General features: G+C 44.3%; 1 protein-coding gene across 1 annotated transcript in view; it reads right to left on the bottom strand.

Moving 5' to 3' along the window:
- The window catches only part of TRAK1 (trafficking kinesin protein 1), a 116,705-nt gene that overhangs the window by 77,067 nt on the left and 14,057 nt on the right, over window positions 1-25,581 (bottom strand). The window contains 1 exon segment of the mRNA XM_025461190.3: window positions 10,773-10,967. Within this exon segment, the coding sequence (XP_025316975.1) occupies window positions 10,773-10,967 (195 nt within the window).

Raw genomic sequence — 25,581 nt, 5'->3', positions numbered from 1 at the left:
TATTCAATGAATACAGAAATTATTTCCAATAGCTTGTAGTCTCTTAGAACATAAGCCTTGCAGAGATCTAAATCTTAATGAGGAAAGTTGTAGGCAATTTAAAACATGCCTGGAGAATTAGGCCAATATTTCTATAGTATTCTGTCTGAGAATTCTTTATGATTTTCCCTAGAATTATCACCTGAGAGCAAAAGCACTTTTATTTAAAAAAGCAAATACTACTTTTATATATATATTTATTAAACTGGTTTTACTTTTTAACAATTTCTTAAAACTGAAAATTAAAGCCCCAAGTCTCATAATTCCTGTTAAATAATACAGAAAAAAATTGCAATAAAACAAAAACAAGAAATAACAAGAGAACTTTGTCATGGGATACCTTTGACAAAAGAGTAAAATGCTCTCAATGACATATTCAGAGAGTCACAGAATGTTTAATGCTGACTAATTTCCAGATAAAAAATCTGAGTCCCAAAGAGACTCTGAGATTTGCTCAAGGTCACACATGGAATTGGTAGATGAGGGGAGTGAGGCCCTCAAACATGGGGATGACTGCTGGGTCTCTCACGACTTTTCTTCTCTAAGAACCTCTCAGAATGATGTCCTTCGACAGATGAATGGATAAAGAAGATGTGAATGGAATATTATTCAGCCATCAGAAAAGATGAACCTATCATTTACTTCGACGTAGATGGAACTGGAGAGTATTATGCTAACTGAAAGAAGTCAATCAAATAAAGACAATCATCATATGGTTTCACACATATGTGAAATACAAGAAAAAGTGAAAGGAATCATAAGGGATAGGAGGGTAACGGACTGGGGGAAAAAAACAGAGAGGAAGACAAACCATGACAGACTTCTAACTCTGGGGAACAAACAAAGGGTTTCAGAAGGGGAGGTGGGTGGGGGATGGGGTAACAACTGGGTGACAGGCACTAAGGAGGGCATGTGATGTGATGAGCATTGGGTGTTGTACTATATGTTGGCAAGCTGAATTTAAATAAAATATTAAAAAAAAAAGAACCACTCAGAAAAAGAAAACCTTTACCATATAGGAAGGCTACCTAAACCCTAAATAGACATCACTACCCCACACAGATAAGCTGCACCTCTCAATTCTAGCTAAACTTCTACAGATAACGTGCATTATTGTTCCCTCATTAAGCTGTCCTTGGTGAAAATTCTAAGGTGATCCCATGATAACACTTTGAATTAAAAAAATACACACACACACACACACACAATTGTCTACTTCCATCATTTTCTTCAGGCCTTTACCTATTATTGTCATTTTCTAAACATTCATTAATGGGTAGCCACCTGTACAAGCCAAGAAAAGGCTAAGACATTCTTCCTCAGGTGTCTTATAAGAAAACATACAACGGACTTTTTCCAGTCTTCTTAAAGACCAAAAGCAGTGTTTTCAGGCAAAGTGCATCTGAGTACTGCCCAGCCTGATGTCTTGGAAATAAAAAGATAGGGTTGAAGATGAGAAGATCATAAGTCAGAGCTGGGGAGAGGTGAAATGCTCTCCCACTTAAGCACCGCAAAAGCACGGAAGACCTTTTCAAACCCTAGATAGTAAGGTGTGGGCTACCCTGTGGATATCATACTGTGGAAGAGAATGGGCTTGGTCTAGCTGGGCTCAGACCCTGCTTCTTGCCCATCCTGTGTGACCCTGGGCTGACACTGGAGGGTCTCCTCTGAATCTCAGCCTCCTCACTTTCAAAATGGACAGTCTCCCCCTCTGAGCACTACAGGGGGACTCAGAGTGCCCAGAATGTGATAAACACCTGATGGAGGTCCTTTTCATTTATCATTAACCATCACCACGTAGAAACCATCCAACAGAAATTAGAGATGAAACACAAAAAGAATTCTGAATCCAAACAATGAGGCATCCACCAAATCTCTGGATCTCTACCGACCATTCTCAGGTGAGCAAAAAAACATCAGGAAGTTTATGAACTCTTAGAACCTTATGGAATGGTGCCCTACCCATTCACTCACTCAACATGTATTCCTCAGGGTTCCCAATGACTTCTTGACTTAGTGTCTGCTCACCAAGAATGGGCTGCTTCTGTTGCGGTAAGTTAACATTTAATCTAAGAGTGAGTAATAACATAGTTCAAAGAAACATAAAAATCACCACATTCTCAAGTTGAGTAAATTTCTAAAAGCACACTTTAAGGAAATCATGAGTGGGGTGTACACATACTGATGTAGAAGGGCGTTCGCTAGCATGTCATCTGAGAAAAAATTAGAAACAGCCCAGATTCCCAATAACAGATCAATGATTAGATATAAATGACAGTATATTAAGCAACAATGAAAATTGTGTTTTTCAAGAATTTTAACGCCATGGGGAAATGGTCAACATACACAATTAACTAAAAAAGCATTATGTTCCCAGATATGTAATATATTTGTGGGAGGAAAAAAATCCACTAAAAATATTTCAACAAAAATTGAGAAGTGGTTGCTAAGGCTGTTAGTCATCTTTTTGTCCTAATTTTTGCTAAATTATCTATAATTAGCACACTTTTATGTACTTTTATGTATTATTTTTAAAATCTCACTCCCTTTAGAGGCCATTTATGTTCACTACACAGCCAGATGCTAAAAGATGAGACATGGAGTGGGCTCCATGATTCTGTCAAACAGTGACAAGCATCCCTGCTTCCTCTACCCCGAAAATCAGAAGTGGACACTATCTCTCAAGGCAATGGGTGCCTCTGAGGACACAACAGATGGGACGAGGCATGGGCAGCTGCCAAGTGCCTTGGGGTCTCCGTGGAAGTCAGGCAGCTGGTAAGAAAGGCAGGCGTGAAGATGACAAACTTGTGTTCAGCTTATGTGAGACTCCATCCTGTGGGTAGAGAGAGAGATGTAGACACCGCCTCCAGAGACACAATGACCAAAGCAAAGGATGGTGGGGGGAGGCAGGAGAACCTAAGAAAAAAGACTGACAAGCATCCACTGTTAAGCAGAGGAAGGAGAAAAGAGATTTTTACCAAAAATGAAAAATAACCAAACCAGAGATGGCAGGTCTGAAGGGAGGCAGAACTACATTGCCAGGCACAATTCAGCTGCTCACAGATACACATTATAAATAAAAGTTCCAGTGGGAAATACTCAAATCAGGATGTTTCCTATTTGATCTTCACCTGGGTACCCCTCGAACATGAACACTTCAAAGACCACATCTCGTGATGAGGAGACTTCTTGTCTTGGCTAAAAAGAAGGGATGTGCTACAAGCTTCTCTATTCCCAACTCCTAGTTGACCTGTAGCCAAAATAAGAGCCTGTGGCCCCCAGAAAGTCCACTGCCTGCTGCCACTGCCCGCCAGCCAGCCACTGTCTCTCGAGCCTGGGCATATGGGCTCTTAGGAATCATGCTCTTTCCCTACCAATTGTCATGGGTGTTTGTTCCCAAACCTGTTCATTTCTGTTTTGCTTGTTAATGTAATCACGCAATTACGTTTATCATTTCATGAATAACACCAAAAAAGAGCTGTATCTATGAAAGTTAAGTTTAATACCTTAAAAACTAAATTAAGGATTAAATAGCCAATCCAGTTTGGATACACCAGTGCATTGTATCTGAAAAAAATCATTTAACAAAGAGGGGATCACAATCCAGTGTGTGTGTCCTAATGGACTCATGAAGGTAAAGCGTTTAGCACAAGCTCAGCAAACAGGAAGCACTCCATAAAGGTGACTCTGTATTATTATTGTTTGCATTATCACAATGTAAGCAAACAGGGAGATGAGAGCCATGAAGGCAGCAGAAAGGAATGGGGAGGGACATCACAGATTGGTGCTCAAGGAAGGCTTCGGGGGGAAGGCTACTCTGAAGAGGGCACATTGGTGCTGAGAATTAGAGAACAGGAAAGAAAGAGGAGGGGTTCAGAGGGAGCCTCTGTGAGGCAAGGGTGGCGTGTCCACAGTGGGGCTGGTACAAGGTTAAGAAGGTGCAATGAGGCTGGCTGGAGAGAGGCCAAGAGCCAAGTCACAGGGTCCTAGAAGACTCTGCCTTTTATTGAAAGAGCAGTGAGAAGCAAAGTAGCAGCATAACCTGAGTGGATCTCGAGACAAGGCCAGCCGGGCTGCTGATATAAAAGAGAGTAGTAGAAAAGTAAAGTTTCAGCAGCCCAGGAATGGGACGGCACTGGCTTCCCCCATGACAGTGGCAGCAGGGTCAGAGGAGGGATCTGAGATACACACGCAAGAAGAATTAACAGAGCTGGCTAACAGCCAGCAGGATGCAGAAATGGGGGAAATCATGTCACATTTATCAAGACAAACGTGTAAGGAGGGGCGGAAATATTGACAGTGGATGTGCTAAGTTAATGACTACATATGGGAGCCTGGAGCTGGGAAGGGAAGGTGGGAAAGGGGAATCAGAACTGGACAGAAATTTGGGAGTAGCTAGCATGTAGCTGGTACTTAAGCCTTGGGAGGGGAGCACACAGGGAGATGCAGGCTGGGCGTCCTGACATTTACAGCAGCACATCACACTTACCTGGACATTTGAATTACGGGCTTAAATACCATTTCAAGAAGGGCTTATTTTTAAAAGCTCTCTCAGTTCATCAGGATCGAACAACCACTGATTTAGCTCAGAAGAAGAGAAAAACCCAGTGAGAGAGGTTGGAAGGACCGGCCCGAAAGACAGGAGGGCAAGTGTCCAGAAAGGAGTGGTTGCTACGTCAGCCCTGCTCCAGGAGCATCAGGACATCCAGGGCCAGCCCACGCTCTGGCCAGTGAGACCCCTGCAGATGCTCTGGGCCTTCATGGCTCGTCCCCGAGCAGACTCCCTGCTGACCCGCAACAAGTCCTAAGATGGTAAAGCGTGACACATAGGCTTGTACAAACACTCATGACGCCTGGGACCATGTGGACACAAGTGAATGATACAGTGGAAATGCGTGGAAATGTGTATGATTATTGACTGTGGGTTGCACTCACTCCTCCACGGACACAACCCCAGAGCGCTGGGGTGCGGAGTAGGGGGACCCACACACGACCCCTAGCCCACGCAAGGTAGACACCATGCATGACCTTAGGGACGAGCCACTTTGCCATAGGCCTTGGGTGCTCCAGCAACGGTTGTGAATTTTTTGTTTAAGTTAAACTTTAAAAAATTAAAATGGGGGATCCCTGGGTGGCTCAGTGGTTTAGCGCCTGCCTTTGGCCCAGGGCGCGATCCTGGAGTCCCGGGATCGAGTCCCACGTCGCCTCCGGCATGGAGCCTACTTCTCCCTCCTCCTGTGTCTCTGCCCAACCCCCCCCATCATGAATAAATAAATAGACAAATCTTTTTTAAAAAAATTTAAAATGGCACAGGGACCTGGTTGAATGTGGAAGTCCCCGGACCCTATTGGCTTCTCCCGAATAAGCAAGGCAAGCCACCCCGTGCAGGATGCCAGCAGAGGCCTTGAGGGCTTCCTGGGTTAGCCCGAGCCAGTGGCAAAGTCTCTGCTTAGGTAAGGGAAGAAAATCAATAATCCAAGAGATGTTTTCACTTCCTTAGCCAGAAAACCTCAGCTGGAACTCAAACAAGTCAAGTTCACAAAGGATTACAGGTGCGTACCAGGCGCTCAGTAAATACTTGTTGGCTGATTGAGATTACTTTACAGCAAAAGTAAACAATAGAACAATGTCTTGAAACTCTTATTTGCCTTATGACCTTCTCTTCTCCTCAGGAAAAAAGATTATTCCAGGTAAAGTCAGAGGTGAAATGGCCAGAGAATCCTATGCACTTGAGACATAAAGAGATTTCTTTTCTTTTCTTTTGACCGAGTTGTCTCCTTAACCAAAGAGATACAGAGAGGGACGCCTGGGTGGCTCAGCAGTTGATCATCTGCCTTCGGCTCAGGGCCTGATCCCGGAATCCGGGACCAAGTCCCACATCGGGCTCCCTGAGAAGAGCCTGCCTCTCTCTCTCTCTCTCTCTTTCTCTCTCTCTCTCCCCACCTCCCCCTCTCTGTATGTCTCTCATGAATAAATAAATAAATCTTAAAAAAAAAAAAAAAAGTTACAGAGAGCAGGCCCTGGAAATGAGGACCACAGCCACCTGGCACCAACACAGCTGCCTTCATGTCTGGTGTCTGCAGAATGCTGTGTGGCAAGAAAGGTCCACAGCACCCACAAGTCATTTCCACCAGAGATGGGGAAGCATGACCTCCAGACCACAGGACAGAGACAAAACCACAGGGAAGAAGGGAGGAAACCTCAAGTTGAAATTAAGTTATATCTGGCTGATTGTCGCTTGGGACACCGACCTTTATGGGGAAAAAACAAAAGTTGAATTTTGAATATGTGGGACACACATTTTATAAATAAATAGTTCCTGATACAGTCAAACTGAGGGTTTGCTCTTTGTATCATGTTTTCCAAGTAAGCTTTATTCTTAAATGGTTTTCTCATTTTGCTCTTCTGAGAAAGTAAAGCATGCAGTCAAACCAGACAACGTAGGTTTGAAATTCAGCACCCCACTGTGCTAGCTGTGTGACCTTGGGCAAGCGTCTTAACTTCCCTGTGCCTCAGTGTCCTCACCTGCAGGATGGGGACAGCAAGACTCTCTCCCAGAGGTCACTGTGAGAACTGAATGAGATACATGTAAGGAATTAGGAGCAGTGCCTGATACCGGCAAGGGCTACACGTTGACTGTTCTTTCTTCCTCCTAGACCACTTAGTCCTAAATGTCCCCTATCTATGGGTACGTTTGCTGTGTGAATCATTTTCATGTTCTGTGTTTCCCACACTCCCCGGAGTCAAAAAATCAACCTGTTAAATATTTGCCTGAAAGGGTCATTCTACCACCTGGTAAAGGTAGACCCCCAAAAAGGTAGACACCTCTTCTTAACAAGCCAGGTGAGGGACACCTGGCTGGCTCAATGGGCAAAGCATATGACTCCTAATCTCGGGGTTGGGAGCTCAAGCCCCACATTAAGCACAGAGGCTACTGAAAATAAAAAAATAAAAGTACTCACTTTGGCAGTACATATACTAAAAAACAAAACAAACAAAAACAACAGGCCAGATAAGGGCCAGATTTAAAAGGCAAAGTGTAATTTCTCTACTCTGAGGGACAGCCTGTAAGGAAGGGGACTGAGTTTTACCTCATCTCCCATTATCAAAATCTCTAGGGTCTCTTCTCCCCACTCCCACCCATAACAGAGAACCACTGTCCTAACTGATAAGAAAATAAACCTAAGAGGAAACAGCTCTGTTATCTTCTCACACACCTCACAACTGATTTAACACACACAGGTGAGTCACTGTGTCGTGGCCAGAGCATCTCCTAGTTACGCACGTGTAAACAAACAATGAAACCCAAAGAGGACACCATGCACAGAGCAGGGCCCCTGATCTGTGCTTTCCACTGACCTCTCAGCCAGCTTGGCAAGGCTCACGCACCCCTCCTTAGAAGAAAGAGATGAAGGTAGCCCGGGTGGCTCAACGGTTTAGTGCCGCCTTCGGCCAGGGGCGTGATCCTGGAGACCTGGGATCGAGTCCCACATTGGGCTCCCTGCAAGGAGCCTCCTCCTCCCTCTGCCTGTGTCTCTGTGTCTCTCATGAATAAATAAATAAAATTAAAAAAAAAAGAATAAACAGTTGAAAACATAACATAAAATACAAAGGACTACAAAAGGAAACCAATTGTATTACAATGCAGTTATTAAAACTTGCAAAAAGTCTGTGCTATAAGAGCTTCATTATCAATGTATTAGATAGCAAGGGCTATCGGCATGCCTAATAATGAATGTAATTTCAAAGCAGTGATGAGTAAAGGTGGTATTTCAAAGTATCTGTTTCCACTGCAACATGACATGAAAATCTTGATTTCTATTGGTGAAAAAGTCACAGGTCCTGCTAATACCACCATTTTTTGTTTTCTATCTTCACAGTGACAGGAAATGCTGCATTTCAGTTAGAAGTTAGTGAAAATAAAGACATCGTTTCATTCCTTTAGAACTTCACAGAATCCCCAATTTCCCTCTACAGACTTTTTGGGGGTCCTAGGACCTCAGTTTGAAATCCCTGCTGAGGAGTGTGCTATATGTAAGAGCTAACCCTGATCATTCATTTAATCAAGTTAGCAAATACCTACTTTGCTCTAAGTGCAAGTATCACAGAAGAAAATACAGAATTAAGGTCAGACTTGGGGCAAACTATGCTCTAAGCACCTTTAGAACCTCTGCTCAGCATTTACTTTGTTTCTTCTAATCTTAGTATAATTTGTTTTATCCACTGCCAAATCCATCATATTTTTTTTCTCCCTCCCTTAAATATGTAACTGGGGCACCTAGGTGGTTCAGTTGGTTAAGAGTGTTCCATTCCTGATTTCAGCTCAGGTCATGATCACAGGGTCCTAGGATCAACTGCAATCAAGCCCCCAGTTCAGGCTCTACACACAGCAGGGAGTCCGCTTGGGATTCTCTCTCTCCCTTGCCCCTACCCCCGACCTGCACACATGCTCTCCTGCACACATCCTCTTTGTCTAAAATAAATAGATAGATGATAGATAGATAGATATAGATAGATGATGATGATAGATAGATACGATCTTAAAAATAAATAAATAAAAACAGAACGAACAAACAGAAATAAGCCACAGTGTCTGTTCAAGTCTGCTGTTGCAAGTATTTGAAAAGATGGGAGATCAGTACTATGGAATAAATTCTATGCTTCTACTTCCTTGAGAATCAAACCAGCCCTGCCCAAACTGCAGACATTTCACAGGGATGAAAGGAGCAATTCATAGGAAAATTCTACAAAAACAGTGAAGGACTCCCTGTGGATGGTTCCCACTATGCTGTGAATGTAAGTGGTTAATCTGTGTATGAGAAGGGATCCAGGAGCCTCCGGTGACAGAAACAGCCAAGCAGGGTCCAACAGAATCACACAATCTCTTAAGGAAGATTAAGTAACACACGAGGAGTTTTGAAAAAATAGTTCTGCTGTGAATTATACCGTGAAGCAGTCTGAAGGAACCAAATACAGAACCTGCCAAGGACGTGACTCCGGACAGTTTTCTACCCACCACCACATCTCTTGGTGTAACAGATACCGTGCGTCAACAGAAGTGACTGCCAAAGAGCTTCCTATATGCTACCAGACACATCAGAAATTCTAAAGCTCCAATGTGAACACTGGTACAAGTCTAACATGCTTCATATCTGCCCTGGTATGGACTATTCTATTTTTATTCCTGTTGAAATGGATTATCTGCTGTGTTCACAAAGACCGTAGGATTTGTCTTAGGTATAAAACACAGGTCAGTCTAAACAAAATTCCTTCCTCATTAACATCTAATAGAGAAAATGTGAAAATAGCCCCAGATACTTTCTAAAAGAGAAACTTGTAGTTCCAACTCATTATAAGTGATTTCCCAAATTTAAGAACACTGGAGATCATTCTGTATTGAGGCAATAATTACAGAAAACTTACTGCTGTTATAAGCTCGTTTTGAACCATGTTACCATCAAGTAGAAGCAAGATTGCTATACTTTTTATTTTTAAAGGTGACATAATGATACACAGGTATGTAAATGATGTCACTTCCAAAGTGACATCACTAATTTAGACTAGGCTAAAGTTGACTGGAATTTTAAAGTCAGAAGTTTTAAGACAAAGGAGAGCTGGTCTGTCCTACCCATCTCATAGGGCTGCAGTGAATTTCTAAAGAGTAAAATTATTTCTACAAAGGCACCTCTTGAATGAACATCAGAAACATCATTAGCATGAATTTTTAAAATTATCACGTTTTCTAAATCTGCAAAATCAGGTTTCACACACTGGGAAGTGGGGGGCGGGGGGGAGGGGGAGAACCCACCTAGTGTACTGCTCACCCTACCAGGTGTCAGCCCAAGGCAGAACTAGTTTGTCACTGGAGCAGCCTTTTGATTTTCCTGAATAACCAGCTTAGTGGGCTTTCATACAGAAATCATTAGCCTTGGAAAACTAAGTTCACAGATATAGAAAACAGACAGGTGGTTGCCAGAGGCAGGAAGGTTGGGGAGGTAGAAGAAACAAGTGAAGGGGGTCAAAGGTACAAACTTCCAGTTATAAAATGAATATGTCATGGGAATAAAATGTACAGCATGGTGACCACAGTTAATATTATGTATTGCATATTTGAAAATTGCTAAGAGAGCAGATCTCAAAAGTTCTCCCCATGAGAAAAAAATTTTTTTCTAACTCTGTATGGCGACAGATGTTAACAAGACTTATTGTGGTGGTGCATTCTGTAACGTGGACAAATATCAAGTCATTATGTTGTACATCTAAAATTAATATAATGTTATATATCAATTATACTTCAATTTTTTAAAAAAGAAGAAAAATTGTCAGCCTTGTTATACATGTTTTGCTATGTCCTATAAATAATACTAAGCAGCCAAGAATTCCCAGTACCTTTGGTTTAAATGCAAACTCCTTCTCAGGGAGTTTCTAAGGATTCAGATGGTATTTTGGTAAGAGGGGGGAAATGGGAGCATTTTCAAATTCTTCTCTACAGTTATGAGAAAACTGGTTCAAATGAAATTTCGTACTTGGTCCCTGATACACTAAAATGTCTATTCATAACACTCAAAATCAAGGCCATGTGTGAGACTAAACCCTACAGCCACATTTCCTGGAGCACCCTTCCATGAATGGCAGGCTGTAAGACCTGCTAACCAGTACAAGGTCCCATGCAGGGCCACAGCTAAGAAGCATGGGCCATTGCAGTGCCTCACCAAACAAAAGGAACTACTCACGGAAGTACTTCAGCGTCTCTTCAATTTGCTCGGTTGTAAGGTCAATGTTGGCATCTGGAGAAATGAGGGGTGTATGGAGCCAGTCGTCGTGGTCATAACCGTAGATGGTGTCGGCTCTTAACTTATAATGGGGCAGCTGCTCCTCCAGCAGGCTAATGATCTCGACTTCCGGAAGATCGGTGCTGTTGCACACGTCTGGAGAGAAGAAAATAGGGAAATGAGAGCCCAGAAATGGTTTTGGCCTTGCTGCTGCCAGCTAACTGGCCTTGTGGCCTCAACAGATACCTTCAGCTACTTACCCACAGCATGGAGAGGCCAGCTACGGCCACATCAGAGATCTTTTTTGCCAATTTAAAATCCATTCTTGAAACTTACAAGACCTACCCAAAATAGTTCCTATACCATTTAGCGGCCCACTTCATTCGAAGTAAAGCCACAATTCATGTGCTTTCTGGGCTCATTCTTCCCAACTATTTCTCTGACCATTCTCTTTCAATCACTTGATGCATAAACCAAAGCAGTTACAATTTCACCAATATGTCTAATTTCTTCCTGCTACTCTTAACCAGTCAAGCCATCCCTTCATCTGGGATTTTGCCTTCATTTAATTCCCCGAATTGTGGATCGGCCTGTATTTCTTTCCATTCATCCACCCAAATACATCCTGAGTCCCAGGGACACAGGAGATGCAACAGTAACACAACAGTCGTGGTCCTGCTCTTGCAGTGCTTGTATTCTTGTGGAACTTCCACCCATTAAAGCAACAAATGCTCCTCCATTGAAGGCAGAGCTGGATCATCCCAGAAATGTTGGTGTTTTGAGCACGTCATGCAGTCATGCAGAATTAACCTCTCTCCTCCCTTCTATATTAATACAGTGTTTTGGCAGTGTTACATTCTATCTTCTATCTATCTATTCTATTTTAGTATCCAACACATTCCCCTGTGAGATGGCAAATTTCCATCAGCAGTTGTTCTCAATCTATCACCGTACCCCTCATAGGTCCTGGCCTAGACTGTGCTCAAAAGATGCCCCATAATGCTTATGAAGGTAAATCAACCCATATAAAGCACACTACAACAGAGGCCTTTTAATTAAACTGTAAACACAACACCACAGCAAATGTACCCAGGACAAGACCAGTCTTCCACAATTTCTCTACCCCTGAGAACAGTGAAGTAAAATAAATGCTAATGGATGCATGTTGATGATCTCTCCACTAATTTTGACATCAGTCACCATACTGGGCCAGTTCACAGAGAGTATTCATGACTCATGATGGTAAATGGCAGGTGGGAGCAGTGGAGGTCTTGGGAACCCATAAATAAACCGAAGCACCTGTGGTCCTCATGGCTGGGCAAGAGAGTTAACTGGGTCTTTCATTCGAGGAATGAGGCTTCAATGAGAAAAATCACTTGAAAGATAAAGAAGAATGCAGTAAGAGCAATTAAGAAGGTTATTGCACAGTGTCCTTGCCTTGAAGTAGTAAACAAAGGCGGGGGCCAGGATCAAGGTGGAGAGCAGAGCATGAGATTCGGACTCCTGTCCCTCTCCAAAGTGCAGGGAGAGGCAGGAGGAGAAAATCCTCTCAAGAACCAGGAAACCACACATGGGCAAGGTAAAGTAAGGAAGAGGTGCTGATGAGAGATCACAGTCATGAGTCATTTGAGGACGTGGAAGGTGGCATCAAAGGAGGGAGGCCCCGTCTGAACACCCACGGAGGAAGTGAGTGGTGCAAACAGTGGGAGCGAATCCCAGGGTGTGGCCAGCAGGAAGGGGAGGTGGTAGGAAGAGCCCCAGGCAGGTGTTCAGGAGTTCACTGGAGAAACAAAGCCAGCACAGCAGGGAAGATCAGTCCCTTTGCTGCTCCTGGCCTGAACCAAAGCAAAGGCAAGCAGCAAGGCAGTGCCTACAGAGCCGCTCACACTCAAGTAGAATACGGAGCCTCCCATGCCCAGAACAGCTATGCCAGAGACTTACCAAAATCCCTCTGTCCTTCATGGTTTATGCTACATGGCAGGCAAAAAAATACCAAATCACAGGTAAAGGGAGCATTCAGTGACCAAGTGTCTCCCTTTGAGCAAGACCCCACTGAATGCACCTGTCAGACTCCTCTTATCTCCTTCTCGCTCCCCACACACCCTCTTGCACCCCTCTTCCCCCGCACAACCCCTTTTCGCTCAACTTAATATGCAAAGCTTCACTGCAGAACATTTCAATTCAGGAAGTCAGTGTGGTTTCGCAAGCACTAAGGAAAGAGAAGAAAAATAAGTACAAAGTGAAGACATTTAGAATTTTTCTTAGATAGGGACTGGAGGGGGGATAACATCTGAACACTTGGATTCTCTGCGTTGTGTGGGAAATGTCACTGGGAGCGCTCCTGGCATTTCAGCCAGCTGAAAAGCAGACCAGAGCCCCTCTGCCACTTTGCAAAGGTCTGCTGGGAACAGAAGTTGCCTCCTCCCGGAGGCCAGAGCCAACAGCCCAACCTCAAGACAGAGGTCTTGTGTTTCTTCTCACCTCCCACCACCAACAAAACGCCACCCAAGAGGCTCAAGATGGGCTCATAATTAAGCAATCGGTTTCTCCCCTCACAATCAAGTGACAAGTTTCCACAAAGCTCATTTTGAAAGGCTGCCTCGTGGTTATAAAATGGCAGCCTTGTGACTGAGGGGACGTGGGGTCACCCCCAACTGGAGGCGTCTCTTAACTGAGCACAGATTGGTTCCACAAAAGGCATTGCCAGCCTATGCCTAGGAGAACAGGCAGAGGACCAACACATTCCTGCATGACTCACCCTCGCAACAGGCTAGAATCTTCTGGTGTCACTGCTTTTGGTGGTGGGGAAGGCAACAATCTCAAACAAAAGTCCCTTCTAAGAATACCATGTCACTTCTGAGCACGTTGGCAGCTGCTCAAACTCTGAGACTTGACCTGTCCTTCCACATTTCCGGGGCTGAAGGGCAACCTATTTACAGTGTGGGTCTTTATGTCCAAGAGAGATTGTTTCGCTCAGAGCATGTGATGACAGGTGAGATAAAATATTGAAAGGTGAGACTGAGCCAAAATGCCTTTTTAAAAAGAAAACACTGTATTTGATTTTGCCATAATGGGACCAGCCATATGAACACAGCAAGTTACCAGCCGCCTGAAAGGCCCAGAGAATCAGAACATAGGGAAGGATTACAGAGACCCAGGGAGCATTCCTCAACCTGACCTGGGCTGCAGGACCAAAGGCCCAGGGGTCCTCCTTTGGAGGGGAGCACCACATTTGCCTCACGGAGAAGACATATCGCAGGCCTGAGGTTGGATAAACATAGCATGAGAACCTTCAAGAATTCCCCAGGAATGCCTGCACTGTTGCAAGCCCCAAGCCTGCGGGGCACTCTCTGACCCTCTGAGCAACCTGGGACAGGTTATATTTGTTCTGTTTTGCAGATGAGGAAGCAGAGATTCACAGGAGCAGTTGAATATCTTGTTGGTCAAGGCCACGCAGCTATTATTTGGCAGCCTGAGAAGCCTCAACTGTCTGTCTGAAATCTATACCCTTCCCCTCTGCCACCTGTCTCCCAGGCAGGCACACAAGAAATACTGGGGAATCCCCAGAATATTCTAATCAGGAAGGTTCTGTTCTCAGCAGGAAGATGGCTCCACAAGCATATAGGGATGTGCAGTTAAACACACTGACAAATGAGGGAGGCAGGAGAATGATTTTCTCTTCTAGAGCACAGGAAGTGAAGTAACTTGTCTGCAGAACCAGGAAGGATCAGGGGCCCCAGAAGGCCCTGCCCCCTCTCCTGGAGCTTATTCAAGCTCATGGTATAAAAGGGCACTTTTGGCCCAACCTGGAAGCAAGGACCCCATTATACATATAATGACAGTCGTCATTTCTCCACCGATCCAACTCACATCAATTTTTTTTTTAAGTTTCTTTATTTGAGAGAGAGAGCATGGCGAGAGGGGCAAAGGGGAGGGAGAAGAGAAGCAGAACTGAAAACCTAATGACAGGGGCTTGATCCCAGGACCCTGAGTTCATGACCTGAGCCAGAACCAAGAGTTGGATGCTTAACCAACTAAGCCACCCAGGTGCACCCCCCACAACTTACATTATTAACAAGCTATAAAAACATGTCCTCAGATAAACCTCAAATAAAGGGCATCAGCCTGCTGATTGAACTCAGATCCAAACAGGTCCTTGGCTTCAGTCAGATGTGCAGCAACCATAGCTGGGAACCCACTAATGCCCAGCCTGTCAAACTATCAAAAGGCCAGGCTCACCCAGGCAGTCAGGGTAGATCTCCTCCTTCTTGAGTTACTACAACAGCCCCGTGGTTGCTGGCCACATGGCCACTGGTGCCATCTGTGGAAAGAGGATGCTTTTTGAAAACATGGTACTGCCCTGCTTTACAAACCTCCTGGCTCTCTATAAAGTGCTTCATGTTTCAGCCCACGCTTTCCTAAGATAGAAGCCGATGGGACAGAGGTTTCCCAATATCCAATTTCTGCTTCTTCCTTTCGGTAATGGAATTCCCAAGGTGTGGCTAGGCACAGGGCCACCTGGCCGAAAACTACATTTCCCATCTTCCCTTGCAGTAAGGTTATGTCCCCAAGTCCGGGTAACAGGATGTGAACAGAGCTTCTAGGCCATGGCTTCTCCAGCTGTCACATACAGAGAGGTAGCTGGTGCTGAAACCATCTTCAATCACCCAAGTAGGGCAGCCCGGCTGGCTCAGCGGTTTAGCACCGCCTTCAGCCCAGGGCATGATCCTGGAGACCTGGGATCGAGTCCCACATCAGGCTCCCTGCATGGAGCCTGCTCCTCCCTCTGCCTGTGACTCTGCCCCTCTCTCTCTCTCTGTGTCTCTGATGAATAAGTAAATAAAATCTTAAAAAAATAAAAATAAAAAATGTTTTAAAAATATTTTTTAAAAAAATCATACAAGTAAAGGCAACGCCCAAGCAACCCTGGGTGCCTGGGACCATCTACCTGATGAAGTCTACCCTTCCCCTGGGACTTTGAGGAGGGAAAGAAAGGTCTACCTTGTGGAAGCCACTATTATCTCGGTCTCTGTTAAAACATCCTCTCTTATCAAGTGCAGGCTCTGCTGTTTTATCCAAGACCTCTTTGGTTAAGCCACATCAACTTCTCACCATTTGCTAAAGATACTTTTTCACAAATCTTGGTTTTTATACCAGCTGTCCTCACTGCCTAGAAAGCCCTTCACTGCGCAGCAAACTCCATCACAAAATACCACTTAAAGGTCACCCTGTATTTCAAGCTTTCCTGGACTCCAGTCCTGTGGCTATGTACATGGTACATTGAGTGTTTTGCTACAATGTTGAGTGTTTTCTGCAATCCCTTCTGCACTAACTATGAGCCCCTCAGGAGAAAGAACTGAGTTAGCCACCTTTACATCCAGCTGGGCAACAAACAGTAAGTGCTAGCTGAGTGCTGGATAAATAATGGGGACAAAGGCAAGGAAAAATGAGCAGTGGGTGCAGGGCTAGTCTGTCAGCCCTGTGTCCCCAGGATGGACCAACGCCCAGCCTTCAGCACAGGGGAGGTGGCGCCATCTAGTGCCAAGTGTTTTCACGCCCCTCCTGGCTTGCCCCTAGGCTTTCATTCAGCATGGAGGCAAGTCCCACGGGGAAGTGATTATCCTCTCAGTCACTCAGCAAACACAGATTCAATCCAATACCCCCTATTCTTATGGCACCACTTTGGGAGCAAACCACAGTGGGTCTCTTCACCTGTTCAGAACTCCAATCCCTCCTAGGCTTTCTCCAAGACATAAGCTTTGGAGTGGGTCCTCCTACCTGAGGATGAGGGCTACATCTAGGGCTGCCTGGGAGGTGGGGCAGGGTGCTGGAGACTGCTAGATATCTGGAAGGTCTGGGGTGATAGGTGCAGCTATGTCCACCCCACATCTGACTTGGGCTAGATCCTCATTCCCACAGAGGGGCTCGAAGGAGGCCCCTCTGATACACAGGTGACATGCCAGCTTCATGGAATTTGCCAGGCACCCAAGATAATGTTTAACATTTCATAGCAGAGGGAGAAACTCTACATTAAGGCCTGACATTTTAAAATTAGGGAGTCTCATGTAAAGACACAGATCCTTGACCTCTCAGAAGAAATCAGTGTATCCAAGGACCATGCACTTACATGCTCTGAGTGGTGGCCACCCCCAGATCAGGGAGGGAGGGTGGCTCCACTGGAGTTTCTGGGCCTCCTGCCTGGAGCACTGAAGCTGGAAGGGTAGGCCCAGGAGAGGAGAGAATTGCACAGATGCAGGGGAGAAGCAACCTACACACGCACCCAGTGTCCAGGAAATCCAGGGGCAACAGCAAGGGAAGAAGAAAGAACAAAAAGAGAGGGGGAATAGCGCTGGATAAAGAGGAGAGTTTCATGAGAAGAACGTAGCAAAATCAGGGGAACACAGGGTCAAGTCAGGGAAGAGATAGACGGTGAGTGAGGCAAGCCAGCAGCATGACTGCCACCTGCTGGAGGGTGCCTGGGACCCAACTATGGCAGCAGCATTGTTCCAAGAGTTTGAAGGAGGGGACCCCAGGCCTGGTTCTGTCCCCAACTTCTCCCTTTCACCCCAGCAGGTCCTATCTTCATCCGTCTGTAACTCAGTTTCTGCATCTACTGAACAAAAGCATGAGGTTGCAGAAGAGTTCTATCCCTGCCCTAAACATGTCTGAGCAGCCAGGTCAAGGGCTGTGAGTACATCACATCCTGCTCCACCCAAGAGGTGCTCATGGCGCCAGACATGCTGATTTCTTCTGAGAGGACAGGAATCTGCATTTTTACATGAGATTTCTTGAACTTTAAATGTTAGATACTCACTTTGAATTTTGTAAACATCCAAGGGCCACATTAAAACGTGTGTGTGCCTCCTGTTTGTGCTCTGGGATTTCCCATCTTCGTGTCTCACTCTAGGCCTTGGGAGAATGTTCTAGACTATAGTAAAGGTGACGATCAAAGGAAAAGTAAAGGAACCTTAACTCAACATAACTGGCCATATTCTAAAAGCTAATCTATTTTCTATTTTTGCCTCCCCTACCCTAATCCATTCCATTTCTTTACCCACCATGTTTCCACTTGGCCACATCAGTGGTAACTGAGGAGTGTGACCCCAGGTCTGTGCTTGGGGAAGTTCTGGAGAGGAGTAAGCCTCTTACCATCATTATGCTCGGCAGTGACAGTAAACCCACAACAATGTTTTAAAAACTGCACAAGATGAGACCTTTCTCCTACTCAGCCATTTGTAAACCACTTGTACAGACTTGTAAATAATTCATTTTTCTTGAAATTATTAAGATTAAAGAGTGCAGATGCAAAGATTTACAGGCCATACTGGTGCCAGAGACATGCCTGATACTTTTTAATTGGTGTCTTTCTAGAAAATTCCTATTATAGGGTCACACAGTTAAGAGCCTTACCTAAGCATCTTCAGGGAAATCAGTAGTTATGCTCTACATGACAAAAGTTATGATTTCACAAACTCAAAGGGACCACTAGAGCTAAAAATTACTGGCTCAACTGCCTCACCTAATGGAAGGGGAGACTATCCTCAGAGAGGCTGAGGTGGTGCCTAAATGTTACTGAGCAACTAGCCACAGACACAAGTCTGGTGCATAGCCCACACATGAGACGCCTCAGAAAGTGACAGTGCCATCTTGAATGCTGATCTATCCCTCGCTGTTTAGGCAGCACCCTCCCTGGTAAACAGTAAGTGCTCAATAAACATGCGCTGAATGATGCAAAGCATGTGTCCCTATTCCAGAATTTCATCTATTCGTATTCTCACAAACCAGCAGCCCATGCAGGGTGAGAATTAAGAACACATTTTACAAACAAGGAAACCAAAGTCTCAGATTATGTGAGGAGCCCAAGTGAGTCTGCTAGTAAGTGGCTGTGCTGGCCCCCCACATCCTAGTCTACTTCCTCCTAACCCTAATTCACACATGGCTCACTCCCAGTCTAGTGGGTCCTGGCAAGGACTCTCCAGGGAAGGAATCTCCCATGAATTGTACATGGGGGTGATGTTGCCAACAGGCAGGCTTCTCTATGAGGGACCTTTAGATGACCCCCAAGGCTCCACTCTAGACTTCCTGTACCAGGATCTATGTGGTACAATCCAGGAACTGACTTCTAAGTCAAGCCCTACAAGGGGTTTTTGCACACCAACATTTGAGAGTTGACACTTAGCCCCTCGTGGTCTTGACTAACTGAACCTGCTTTCTTTAAAAACAAAATCAGTTAAGTAAGGCATGTGGCTCAACATTCAAACAGTATGCAAGGGCAAGGAGGTCTCTCTGCAGGCTCCATCCGGCCCACACCTCCACCCTGTCCCTACTTGCACACAAGACCATTCTCAGACTCCCCATGAGAACTAGTGTGGGCCCCCTGCGGGCACATCCTTGTCCTCTCATTCTCCTTACACAGGGGAAAGGCCTACGAAGTTCAGGGCAGCAAGGAGGTCTCATGGCTAAGCTGTAGGGGGTCCAGAGATGAGGCCCTGCTGTCTCCCTGAAGCACAGTGGCTCACACTCCAGACCTGGAAGGCACAAACACTGAGTCGTCCTTCCCCTCCTCTCCTGCTTCTCCCCCACTGAGGGCCAGCTCCCTTGCTGGCAGCAGCGCAAATGGGTCTACAGGAGAGGCAAGGCCACACAGAGAAACCCATACGGGAACGTAAAGAAAAGGCCAACTACAGAAAGAAAAACCTACACTGGGGAGTTCTCAGCAATGGCTGTGACCCTAACTGCCAGCAGAAGCACCTCTTTCTAAAAAAAAAAAAGGATAAACAATTACACGAGGTAGATTCCACATACACTGGGTGTCAGGTTCTGAGTTACCACATAATCACACGTGAACACCAGCTTAGAGGACACCTACCAGCCAGGAGCACTGCAGCAGAGACTGCCGATCTGAAAGAGGGCCAGTTCACAAGCAGGAGCTCCAACAGGACAGGACCCAAGGCAATCTTGTGCAACTGACCTTTGTTGTGCAAAGATTCTTTGTTGTGCAAGAAGAGAGGGCAAGAGGTGGCAGGGCAAAGCAAAGGAGGCGGATCCTGCTGGGGAGCCTCCTAAAATGGCAGAACCAAATCCAGTTTTTCAGAAATAGGACCTCTGATGGGCTTTGTATAGAAATCTACAGGGATGCCTGGGTGACTCGGTTGGGCATCAGCCTTTGGCCCAGCTCAGCTCATGAACCCAGGATCCACATAGGGCTCCCTGCTCAGTGGGGAGCCTGCTTTCCCTCTCCCTCTACCCCTCCCTCTGCTCCTGTGCTCCTGCTTGCTCTCTCATGTGCGAACATTCTCTCTTTCTCAAATAAATAAATAAAATCTAAAAAAAAAAAAAAAATCTACAAAAGCAGATGATACTACATTACAGGTCGAATTGATTCTAATACTGAGACATACAGCTTGAACTCTATGGAAATTTATTTTAAAAGGCAAAATTAATGTGCATAAATTCAGTCCAAAGCTAAACCTGCACAGAAAATAGGGAGCATTACAACCCATCGGGATGTTTTATCATGTGATAAACCCAAAAAATACTTTGGTCTTGGGATGCCTGAGTGGCTCAGTGGTTCAGCATCTGCCTTAGGCTCAGGGTGTGATCCAGGGTCTCGGCAATGAGTCCCACATAGGGCTCCCTGCGAGGATCCTGCTTCTGCTTCTCCCTCTGCCTATGTCTCTGCCTCTGTGTCTCTCATAAATAAATAAATAAAATATTTTTAAAAATTACTTTGGTCTTCTAATTTCCTTGATAATTTCTCTTAAAAGTGTATATTTTATAATTGTTAAATTACCAGGGGGGGAGGATAATTTTACATGAAAATAGCCAGGAGGGCAGCCCAGGTGGCTCAGCGGTTTAGCGCCGCCTTTGGCCCAGACCATGATCCTGGAGACCCGGGATCAAGTCCCAAATCGGGCTTCCTGCATGGAGCCTGCTTCTCCCTGTGCCTGTGTCTCTGTCTCTCTCTCCTCTCTCTGTGTATTCTTATGAATAAATAAAATCTTTAAAAAAAAAAAAAAAGAAGAAAGAAAGAAAATAGCCAGGGTCAATGTGATGATTGCAATTAAAGTGCTCACAGCTGAATTAGTGTTTAAACAGATGGAGCTGGTATAAATTGGAACAACACTGGCAGTAAACAGCTTGACAGCATGTTGAGAGAACCAAAAAATGTGTCATGACCCTCAAACCAGTACTCTCACATATAGGATTAAAACTAAGAAAGGAATCCAAAAAAAATCTAAAGCGCAAAATATATAATCATGTTTACAGTGCATCTGATAAAAACATGCATAACCAGTTTCCTCAAAAGAGTTAAACACAGAACTACCTTATGATACAACAATTTCAAATCTGGGTATATATCCAGAAGTGACTGCAGCGACTTGAACAGATACTTGTACATCCATGTTCATAGCAGCACTATTCACAACAGCTAAAAAGGCAGAAGCAACCCAAGTGGTCATGGATAAATGAATGAACATCGAAATGCAGTCTATACACACAGCAGCATATCATTCAGCCTTAAATAGGAAGAATATTCTGGCACATGTTACAACATGGATGAACCTTGAAGACATTATACAAAGTAAGACATTGTAAGACATTATACGAAATAAGTCACAGCTAAGAGGGCGAGCACTGAATGCTTCCTCTTATGTGAGGTACCTAGAGTAGCAAATTCATGGGGATAGAGAGCAGAATGGTGGTGACCTAGGCTGAGGGATGGGGGGGGATGGGCGGTTGGTGTTTAGAGGGTACAGAGTTTCAGCTGGGGAAAATGACAAAGTTCTAGGAAAGGATGAAGGCAGTACTTGCTCAACACTGGAGAGGTAACTATACCCTTAAAATAGCTAAAATGATAAGTTTTATGTTATGTATGTTTTATCACTTTTTTTTTTTTTTTTTTTTAAGAAATAAACGACAGTCACAGCATTAGGGATTTCCTTTTCTCTCTCAGACTGGGGACCTGGGGACCTCAGCACCTCAGGGGCAAGAAACGATACACGTGGACCAGATGTTGAAGAACATACAAAAGAACCAAGCATACCATCTGGATGGTAGCTGACGCCAGAAGGGAAGGGAAGGGAGCAGGTGGAGGGGTAGGTTGAGCAAGGGTGCCCATTTGTCTTGGCTTGCCCAAGACAGCCCCAGTTCATGCCTGCTGTTCCTGTGTATTAGTATTAGTATCACTCTCTATCATACTTGAGGGTGCCCCTTCTAGAAAACAGTGTGGCAGTTGTTGAGTAAGTTAAACACAGAATCATGATCTGACCCTGCAATTCCACTCCGGGGTTATACCCAAAAGCACTAAAAGTGGGTATTCACACAAAATCTTGTCCACAGCTACCCTCTTCCCAGTAGCCAAAAGGTGGAAACAACCCAATGTTGACCAACCAATGAACTGACAGAGAAAATGTAGTACATCGATACAACGGAATGTTATTTGTCCATAAAAAGGATACCTGCTACAAAACATCATGCTAAGTGAAAGAAGCCACTCACAAAAGACTACATATGATATGGTTCCATTTATATGAAATATCCAGAACACATAAAGCCATAGAGATAGAAAGCAGATCAGTAGTTGCCAGAGGGTAAGAGGAGGGAAGAACAGGAGTGAGCACTAACAGGTAGGAAGCTCCCTTTGGGGATGATGAAATGTTCCAGAAATAGATGGTGCTTACACACATTTGAATGCACCAAATGCCACTGAATAACACACTTTAAAAATGGATAAGTGGGAAATGTTACATACATTTTAACAAATTAAAAAAAAACCCAAATAACAAAAGTGTCCCTGATGATAAACCTCAACGCGATACCACTACACACTCATTAAAATGTCTATAACAGAAAAGACACACAGTGGATTGAGTTAGAGGGGATGTGAAGCAACTAGAACCCTTATACACTGCAGGCGGGAATGGGAAATGGTACAGCTACTCTGGCAGTAGTACAACTCTAAATCTACTCAAAATATCTCCAAATTGCATACTTACAATGGGGGAATTATATGGTTATGTAAATTATACCTCGACAAAGCTGTTAAAAATTGTCCTTGCCTGAACAATTATCACCCTAACTTGGGCCAACTACTTAGGAGATCCGAAGTTAAAACGACAAAAGCTCATCAAATACAAATGGGGTCATAATACCTGTAAATTATTTCTGCACATTTCCTATATATTAACAGTTCCATCTTCAACACACTTTTTAAAAGATGTTCACTGCAAAAAAAATAAACAAAAAACAGACTCTTAAATTCAGAGAATAAACTGGGTTGCCACAGGAGAGGTGGGTGGGGGATGAAATAGATAAAGCAGATTAAAAGTACATTGATCTCAATGAGCAGTGAGGAATGTAAAGAACTGTTGGCTCATTATATTGTACACCTGAAACTAATGCTATAAGTTATTTATATTTGAATTTTAAAATTCTTAATTTTAAAAATTAAAAAAGATATTCATTGCATTGCCAAATACAACCTTCATGTCTAGCAAAAGGGCAGTATTTACGTAAATCATACCAACTTAATGGAATTTTTTGTAAAAGATTTTATTTGTTTATTTATTTATTTATGAAAGACACAGAGAGAGAGACAGGCAGAGACACAGGCAGAGGGAGAACCAGGCTCCATGCAGGGAGAGCAATGCAGGACTCAATCCCAGCACTCCAGGATCCTGGGCCAAAGGCAGATGCTAAACCGCTGTTCCCTATTCCATCAGGGATCCCCGATGGAATATTATAAAGCCACAAATATCAATTATTTGTTCATTTCTAGGGAAAGGTCACTGGAGCAGAAACTGGAATGAAGATCTAGGGGTACAGTATTCTAACACAGGGAAGAATAAAATAAAAAAATAAATAAATAAAAAGGCCAGCGGCATCCAGTGTGGCTGGAGCCAGGGGAGGTAGAGCAATGCAGGTGAGGGGAGACAGTCCATAGCTCCCAGAACCTTTAGTCCATGGCAGGAGGTCTGACCTTACTGTGACAAGAGTGCCATGATCTGACTCAAGTATTAAACAGGTCTCTCTGGCTGCTGTGTGGACAGATTGAAGGGACTCCCAGTTGGGGCTAAGCCAGGATGCTACAGTCCAGGCGAGAATGACACAGGCAGGTAGAAGTGGCTAGATTCAGGAAACACTCTGAAGGCAGAGGTACCAGTACTTGATGATCGATGAGAATTTCACAAGTGAGTTTGCCAGAGATTTAAAAGGAGAAGAAAGAAAAACGTCCAAAAGCACCGGACACAGTTATTAATTCCAAAACACTCTGAAAAATCTCTTTTCTATTTCCTGTGATTTTATTTCTACCCCCTCCACATGCCTTAGAAAATTCACTGGCGATGTTATCAATTTATCACTAGCATCTCTCCAAGGCAATAAATTCTGATCCACCTCCTTTTTCAGGGCTGAGTAGGATTCCACTTTCAGCATATAACACAATTCACAGTTATGTAATTCCTTACCCATAAACATTTCATATCTGTGCAGTTAAAGAACACTGAAATAAATATCCTTTCTTTAGTGGCTGCACCAATCTACATTCCCATCAACAGCGCACAAGGGATCCCTTTTTGCCACATCCTAACCAACACCAGCTGTTTCTTCTTTCCCATACTGGCCGTTCTAACAGCTGTGAGTTGATCTCTCGTTGTGGTTTGGGTTTGCATTTCCCTCCAGACTGGTGATGCTGAACACCTTTTCATGTACATGCTGGCCAGTAGCATTTATTTCTTAATAATACTCAACATCTTTTCATGGACATATTGGCCATTAATAGTTCTTTTACAGGATGCTCATAAATATTTTTTCTTGCTTATCTCTTCTTTACTGCCAATATACACAGAGGAACTTTATATTAACCCTTTGTCAATCAAATATAATGCAATTGTTCCCATGCCCCACCCACCTCCCAGCTTGTCCCTGGTCTTGCAAGCCTACTCGTGTTTTCTGGCTTTCCCCACACAGCCTTATGTGCTGCTACAGGACTTTCTACTGGGAGCTCATATGCCGATGGTAAGTAGGGAAGTGCTCTTATATTGCACAGGCAGGAGCCCTTTCAGCCCTATTTTAAAGAGGTTTTTTTTTTTAAATTATTTATTTATTTATGATAGTCACAGAGAGAGAGAGAGAGAGAGAGGCAGAGACATAGGCAGAGGGAGAAGCAGGCTCCATGCACCGGGAGCCTGATGTGGGACTCGATCCAGGGTCTCCAGGATTGCGCCCTGGGCCAAAGGCAGGTGCCAAACCGCTGCGCCACCCAGGGATCCCTTAAAGAGATTTAAAATATGTGCTACAAGTAGAGCTCTATTCCTAAGAAGGTGTGTCGCAGCCTTGCATGGCTCTCTGCTTGCAGAGGCTGCATCTCCTCCTGTGCCCCCCTTCATGGGAGCGGAAGGCCCCAGACCCTCCCCCTCCTGCATGCCTCCTAGCCTTTGGTCCGCCTCAACTTATCTCCCACCTCAACTTATCTCCCACCGTACAGTTTGTGCTTTGTAGCACAATGTTCTGGTTAATGTTTTTAATGTTCTGGTTACAAAGTCGCCAAATAATTCCTGTTATTTCTGGCCAACAATTTTGCAGAACATGCAAGCTTTTCAGGAACAGGCACATCGTCTTACAGCAAGAATCCCTGTGTAAGGCTTAATTTTTAAATAGTCAAAGTGATCCATCATTCTTTTATAGTATCAGGCTTTAGCATGGCGCTGCCAGCCTCAAGATTATTAAAATGTCCAGTAATAATTTACTTCTTCCACTTTTATGGCTT

Source organism: Canis lupus, chromosome 23 (genome assembly GCF_003254725.2).
Source record: "Canis lupus dingo isolate Sandy chromosome 23, ASM325472v2, whole genome shotgun sequence".
Taxonomy (NCBI): Eukaryota; Metazoa; Chordata; class Mammalia; order Carnivora; family Canidae; genus Canis; species Canis lupus.
The sequence above is the reverse complement of the archived record's forward strand: the minus strand, read 5'-3'. Positions and strand labels throughout refer to the sequence as shown.